This window comes from Protopterus annectens, chromosome 9.part0 (assembly GCF_019279795.1).
Source record: "Protopterus annectens isolate FY-2018-M chromosome 9.part0, PAN1.0, whole genome shotgun sequence".
In the NCBI taxonomy this organism is placed as follows: Eukaryota; Metazoa; Chordata; order Ceratodontiformes; family Protopteridae; genus Protopterus; species Protopterus annectens.
In genome coordinates this window covers 1,784,872,543-1,784,880,640 of record NC_056743.1, presented here as the reverse complement: position 1 = coordinate 1,784,880,640, position 8,098 = coordinate 1,784,872,543, and the positions used below count along the sequence as shown (strand labels likewise).

Sequence of the window (8,098 nt, the reverse complement as noted above, 5' to 3'; positions counted from 1 at the left end):
GATGTGTAGGAAAGTCAGAAAGGGGGAAGTGCAAGTAAAGGGGCACACAAAAGGGCAAGAGGAAGGGCAGAGTAGGAAAGCAGGTTTTTTTGAGTGACAGATGCCCATTTTCTTTTTTTCCCAAGAAGAGTAGAGGGGAAGGTAGTAAGAGGAAAGTATGGGCAGGAAAGAGAATCTAGAGATAGTAGCAAGAGTAGACAAACAGATGCAAGCTACAGACAAAGACCAACAGTGGAGGTCCTGAAAAAAAGGGGAGAACACATAGCAGAAACACAGACAGGGAGGCAATTAATGATGAGGAAAATTAGAAGGCAAACTGGGGAATGAAGTGAAACGCAAGAAAGGGGAACACCGTGATGAGGGATAGGGACAAAAGACAAGTGGCATTCCCTCTGCCCATCACTGCACATAGCCAGAGGTCAGCCATGATTGCCCGTCACTGTAGGCCCAGCTACTAGTGGCCTGATGGATAGTACCAGGCAGCACTGTGACTCTACCAGTTGCATAAGCATCTGGTCCAGGTGGCCAATGCAAGCATCAAGCTGGCAGTCCACCAACAGTGCCACCACATTCTATACCTCCTGGAGGGTTACATATTCTGGCCTACCAGTGTTTTTTTTCCAGATGGAGAGCCTACTCTCCCACCAGTGTCAGATCACTATAGGTCACCATGAATCCCTCCAGGTCACCTCCTACTGAATGATATAGACCATCCTGCAGAAAAACAGTCCTGGAGGCTGCTGGAGATCCAGAAGGGGTTGGCAGGTTAATTGTGAGGTGACCTCTGCCAGACCACAGCCACGACTGTGGCTGACCCTCAATAAAATAACATAAATGGAGATAAACAAAACAAAAACAGCAAATAAATACAAATGCAGGATAGTGATAAAGACAGAAACACATCAGGGACACACTTTAATAATACTTTGTAAAAACTGCTATGCATAAAAGTACTTGGAGGAGTTAAATATTGTTACATATGCAACACAGACAATACACCAATCAGATCAAAGTGTACTTTTGCAGGCAGTGTGTGCCAGGGAGGAGGATTATGTGATTTCCAAGCATTCCTCCTGTATATCTCTCTATATATCTATCTCTGAAAGAAAACAGTGCATACAGTGCAATGATTGACCACAGGGGGCCATAGGAGTGGGGCCAGATAATTCAGTTGCACTGTTGTATAGTGAAGGGATGTGCAAAAAGATGGCAGACATAGCTTACCATACTGAAGTCTGCAGGGGTAACATGTGGCTCATGCCACTGGGTTACAAATCACAGATGCCAAAGCAATAGCATAAATAAGGGCCTTGTGTAATGGTTGCCATATTTGTAGTATGACATCTGCCAGACACAAATACACAAAAAGTACACACCTATGAGGCATGCCTAGGATATACAAAGTATAAGTGTCACTGGCTGGGTATAGCACATGCTGCAGACAGCTACCAAGAGGGACAGATATGATACAGGTGCAGACAGGTACATAGGTATCACCATGCTGCATATCACTACTGAGTGGGACAGACAAGGTACAGGTGCAGAAAGGTACTTAGGTATCACATGCTGCAGATCACTCTCAAGGGAAAGAGGCATGGTACAGGTGCAGATAGGTACATGCTGCAGGCCATTGTCAAGATGCCCAGACATAGTATAGGTGTAGACAGGCAAATACGTAGCATATGCTACAGACCACTACAGAGGGGGACAGACAAGATACAGGTGCTGATGGGTATGTAGGTAACACATGCTGCAGCCCACTGCCAAGAGGGGTCGACGGAGTAGAGGTGCACATGGGTACATACGTAATACATGGTACAGACCACTGTTGAGGTTTGGAGGCAGGATACAGGTGCAGAGAGACACATAGATCACACATGCTACAGTCCAGTCATGAGGGTGACAGACAGGGTACAGGCACAGACAGATACATAAGTATCTCATACTGCAGTCCACTGCATTGGGGATGGGCAGGGTACAGGTGCAAATAACTACGTAGGTAATACATACTGCAAGCCACTACAGAGGGGAACAGGCAGGATACAAGTGCAGACAGGTACATAGGTAACACGCATTGCAGACTACTGCTAAGGGGGAGAGAGAGAGCAGTTGCAGACAGGGACATGGGTATCACATGCTGCAGACTACTTCCATGAGAGACAGACAGGATATTACTGCAGACAGCTGTAGCCATCCACATGTGTATTGGTGGCCAAATGCATGATGGTCTGGATGCATGCTACATGGACCACATGTACAGGTGCATTGTCATGTGAGATGTCACTGGGACATACCGGACAGTGTGATGTGGTATGGGCACACCTGTGACCAGCTAAAGGAAGCACCTGTAGAGATAGCCTTTACCTCTATATGGGCAGCTGTTGCACATTCTGTGCTTATTTTGGACTGTATGAAGGAGATAATTTGATGGCTATGGCAGCTATCAGTGGCCAGATTCTTAATATATGTAATTCTTCACATTTACAGACCAAAGTGACTCCAGGAGAATGTAAAAGAATGGAGAAAGTCTCCCGGGCAGCGACTCACTTCCTGCCACAGATCCACCATCAGTACAGTTGGTGGAACCTCTTTACTGATAGAACTGACTTGGCCTTCCATTAGTGGATATGAGGGATCCTTGATGTGGATGTAAATGCTGTCACTGACTATTATAGATCAACACAGCAAGGATGACATAGGGTCAATGACATAATCCACCATGCCCCCAAGAATGTAACTAGCCTTGCACGGGAGAGTATGCTGATGGGTAGTGGTCTGCCTATGTAGAAATCAATCATGGATGTGGAGGAGTTCCTGGCATCTCTGTCTGTAGTGACAGACTGCTCTCTCATACCTGCTGGAGGACTGGACACTGGATCAGAACATCACCTACTACTATGGGTGTCTTTGAGTGATACCTCAGGTGAGTATGCCCTTATGTACATATTATGTAGTGAAACCATACCAGAACCAGAAACACTCACACAGCGAATATGGTCATATCATCCCTCCAGACATTCTAGTGTTTCATTTGCTATAGGGGTTTGCACAAGTGGGCTTATATTCTTTGCATGTCATACAGCTGTTGCAACACTGAAATCTGGGATTGTCACTAAGTAACATCAGTACATTAGGGTGCTTCTGTCTGCTTTCACAGGTGTTTCAGCATAGCTGCCTTCTGTTGTTGATTTTGACATGCCTGATATCAGGGGAAACATCCGAGCCTTATGATGGCAGGCAAAGAATGGCTCAGTCTATGGCTACAGAGCCACGTCAGGCATGGGTACTTTGATGGGCATGTTACTGTCCCCTTTCAGTGACACAGCTCTATTGCTTGTGCAACCCACCACTCAGTCCCAAGTGATCAATGTAGTACAGGAATTGGCTGACACAGATGCCAAGGACTGCCCTTGTTGCCAGCTCATAGCACTAGGGGTAGCATGTTGGTGGCTTGTTACACCTTGGTGTCTATCCCATCAAGATGAGTGTCTTCATGGTTCTTACACAACAGATGTGCAGAGCAGTCATACAAGCACAGGCCAATGCCTCTGCAACTGGTGCAGAGTGGATCTGTCTGGTAAATCGGCTACAGTATGACATCATCCATTTAGGTAGCACTTTTGTAAGGTGCTAGGAAGTCTACATCTTCCAGGGTCCTGTGTGATGATTTACACCAAAACAATATTGTTCATACAGCCATTTCTGTTTTACCTCCTACCATTGGTTGGATAGGCCACAGACAGGGTCCCATAATGCCACATCCTTCATGCCTCCTGCCAGTGTCAAGAGTGTTTGATGTGGACTGTGAGGAGTATGTGCTGGACATCCCTGTGACAAAGCCCACCATTACCACTCACAAAGCCCACCATTCTCTGTGCCAGTTTCTGATTGTGGTAGTGACATACGTTGGACAGCACTTTCATATGGATGAGGATGTACATGATCAGCAAACATGCATACTGAGTACACCCTGAACCTGTCACACAGAAATGTGCACGGTGTGGTAACATCTGTAGGTACTATGTCTACTCACACACAAGCTTATCAACCCTCTCCCATCTCTGAAAACATAACCTATACTGGAGACATTACCCTTTCACCACACAGTCTTCTAAGTTTGCCACAATCATCAGGCTATGACCTAGACATGTACAACAACATCATTGCTCCACCACTGGTGACCATTGGCGGCCATTGGTCACTGTGGCAAACTGTACCTGTGCTTAGTGTGGCAAGTATTCCCTGCCCTCAGTGGTTTGTTACCAAAGTAGCTAGTGTTTGATGCATATTGTGGCCAATCCAAGCACTGTATAGCTTAGTGCATTTGTATTGCATGCATCACCGTTGCACTTTGTTATGTCTAATCTGGCCCATAGTTGTGAACAAGAAACATATACAGTGCCATGGTGTACACCACCTGCCTTCCTTGCAAGGCCATCTCCTGCAACCAGATTCTCCACCAACTCCTTAACTGTTCCCTCCTCCCCTTCTGGTTCCAGCAAATCCTCTTCCTTGATAGAGATACCCTGTTGTATCTGTTTGCCTATGTTGTGTAACAGTACATGCACGGGAAATATCTTGTTACAGGTTTCTGGAGCATACTGCAAAATGCCACTAGAGGCATCTAAATAGCAGAAATAGGCTTTCAGCACTCCAAACACATGTTCAGCAATGGCGCAGATCTGTGACAGTTGGGAGTTATATGCATACTCTGTCATAGTCTGTTGGTTTCATATCAGTATCACTAGCCATGACTTCAGGAATTATCTATTATCAATAATACAATGTCCTTGAGGGAAATCACCCTACACAAATCATTGCATATTATGCCCTGTGCATTACAGACAACCTGGCAGTTGATGGAGTACAGTCTCTTATGGTTGACATACCATTTCCCTTGTGGCCCTGTTGGGCCCTTGATGAAGATGTGGGTGCAGTTAATGGCACCAAGTATCATAGCAAGTTGGGCTGTTATAAAACACCATACTGTATTGTGTCTCTCCTCTGTGGTCTGTGGAAACCACATAAGCTCCTCCGCACTCTGTAGCATGGTATAGAGAAACTGGTATAGCATCTGTGTGGTAGATAACTTGGGGTACACCTACTGTGTCTCCATTTGGTTAATGCTACACATACCCTAGTGTCCAACAGAATGGGTATTTCATGCATTCCATGAGCCTGCATATGAGGGCAACACATATGTACCAGCTCCTGTATAGTGTCTTTGTCCAAACAGTAGTGGTCCACTATTTCCACATTATGGAGGGGAATGAATGTTAGGTGCTGCTGGACCTTGTGGTGGTGAGGAAGTATATGACACACAGCCATATCTAGCAGTTCTGGTCATCTCATACAGATGGACCAAAAATATCTCTTTCTTCTTTTCATTTAAACTGCAGAAGAAGCTGGCTAAAGTTGGAGCAAGTGGCTTTACTACATTTTATATCGCAGTCTTAACCAGAAATACAATTACCAGCATTTAAAACTGAATGCTGGTAAAGCACTAAAGACCAATTGGCATCTAATCAAAATAGGGCACCATAATTTGACAACGGTACCAGACAAATGAGTTTTCATTCATACATAAAGGCACTTGTTTTAGTGGTATCAAGGTGAGAATATGTAGACATAAAACAAATAAATAAGACAGAATGTACTGGTTAATACTCACCACAACATGCATTAGATTCGTCTGTCCTTATGTCTGTGTAAGGGGCACATCCCAAACTGTATGCCAGTACCTTTCTTCTATAATGAGTTGTGGTATTCTTGGCAGCAGTTCCCACTATGCCTTGGCTGAAGAATACTTTTGAACTATTTCAGCTACCTGTGGAAACATGCCACAGTATCACTGGCATGTAGGGCAGATTCACAAACAACTTTTATCCAAGAATAAAGATCTAAACACTCGTTGGTGCCAAATTAAACTCATTTTTACTTAATTAAATAAATAAATAAAATGCATAGTTTTTATGTCTGTAATTTTTACTTTCAGCATATACGCATTAATGACTTGAAATGCTGAATGTAATAAAATTCTTTTATATTAAATTACTTCATTTAGATAGATGGCCTGGACATCAGTATACCAAGTGGCCAGTTATGGGCTCCCCTAGAGTTGTGGACCCCAGTTGCCACCTAAATCTTCCATTTTATAAATCACCACTGTTTCTGGGTACAGAAATATAATCAGTCTTGCTGGCATGAGGTGTTGGGTTGCCAAACGTCCCTATTTGAGCGGGACTGTCCCGAGTCCCACACTGCCGATTTAAATCCAGGGCATCCTCCGCTTTGTTTTTTTTTTTTTTTTTTTTGATTAGCCCGTAAACCGGCATACGGGCCAATCAGAAATCGCTAAACACAGAGCTTCTTGTGTTTAATACGGAACATCGCAGTTCCGCATCAAACAGAAGTAGCTCCGTGTTTAGCGATTTTTGATTGGCCCGTATACTGGTATACGGGCCAATCAAAAAATCGCAAATCAGAGCTACTTCTGTTTAATGCGTAACTGCGAGGTCTCGCATTAAACAGAAGTATCTCCGTGTTTATTTATTTTTGTTTGGCCCGGGCCAATTAAATAAAAAATAAACATAGAGCTACTTTTCTTTAATGCGGAGCTCTGATGTTCCGCATTAAATAACCTATCGTGGAAGACTTTTTTTTTGTAGTCTTCACTTTGTTTGTCCTGGCCAGTCGGAAATCTGGCAACCCGTGGCATTCTTGACTTGTATGTTCCTCTGTTGTACTGACCTGAGGTAGTGGTCCTAATGGGTATCTTATTCATTACATCAATAAGTATTTAAGACCACTCAATAAAATATGCTTTGATTCTGTTCTCAGTGTCATATTCACTGAACGCGTTTATAATTTAACGGTGAGGTATGCTGACCTTGGAAGTAATTTACTACTTAACATGAGTAGGGCATGCAGTATTGTACAAGGCAATTATGTTGAACTTTAACTGTCAGATAAAAAATGTGATGTTAGTAGCCTATCTGATGTATTGCTTCCAAACTGCCCTTGATGAAATATATTTTTGAATGAATGAACTGCAAACTTCTGACTTTACCTGGCCGGACTAATCAAGATTGTGGCATTTACTAGCATCTGGGATATATCAGCATGTTGCATAGCATACAGCATACCAAACTTCATTGTGCTTTTTTGATTTTTCAAGATCGAAAGGCATAATTTGAAAACATTAACCAAAAAAAAAAAATGCACCTCAACATTAACAAAACAAACAAAAAAATCTGCACCACCTCCCAACCGTACAGAATTTTTCGTTTTTTGCCGAGTTTTGGGTCCAAATAATGGGGTGCCACGATTCCCGAGTGGCACCCCTTAATTTCCGATTTCTCGCTTCTTTATTTTAAAATTTATTTTATTTCCCAGCTTTTGAGCTGACGTGCGCAATGACGTCATCTCCGAGAAACAGCTTGTCGGAAGGGTGAAATGAGCAGGAGCTCAACATGCGTGTATTTCTTGCAGCACAGCTCTTTCCAAATCCTTTGCGGGAATCGAGATGTGGTTTTAGTGTGGATCTATGTGTTTGTCGTTATAAAAAGGAAGGAAGTGTGTGTGTGCGCTTATTGGAGGCTTGGACGAAGCTGCATGCGGAGTGCAGAGGTAGGAACTAAGAGCTGGGATATAAATGTATTTTTTCTACTTTATGTCTGTGGTGCCATAACTTGTTTAGTCGGAATTTCAGACTGATCAGTTTATTAAGTCAGGTAGTATTCCCAGCATGTGACAAGAAAGCTTCTGGTAAATGCAGAGTCTTTTGTACTGAAGTTGTTGACCTATTTTGCCTGTTATTATGCGCACTTTGGTTTAACTATTGACCTATGAAAGATGAGGGACAGCTGAGGAGAAATATAGGCAAGCAGTTAAGCAGGTAAAACAAATTATCAGTGTGTTAAACATGATCTGAGTTCTCTAGCAAATGTTTGCCTCTGTCTGGGCACTGCCCCTGTAATCTAAGTTGAGTTCCTCGACTGAAGCAGATCCTTTTCATTTTGTTGGCTGCTTCATTGGTAGATACTTTTCTGCATTGCCTTTTGTTGTGACAAGTCTAAGAGGTGCCGTCATTGGCCAC

At 43.4% G+C, this 8,098-nt stretch overlaps 1 protein-coding gene across 1 annotated transcript in view; it reads left to right on the top strand.

The window, feature by feature from the left end:
- The first annotated feature begins 7,420 nt into the window (after positions 1 to 7,420).
- DNASE2 (deoxyribonuclease 2, lysosomal) overlaps positions 7,421 to 8,098 on the top strand; it is a 331,195-nt gene continuing 330,517 nt past the window's right edge. The window contains exon 1 of the mRNA XM_044084650.1: positions 7,421 to 7,629. Coding sequence (XP_043940585.1) covers positions 7,456 to 7,629 — 174 coding nt within the window. The 5' untranslated portion in view covers positions 7,421 to 7,455. The remainder of the gene's footprint in view (positions 7,630 to 8,098) is intronic.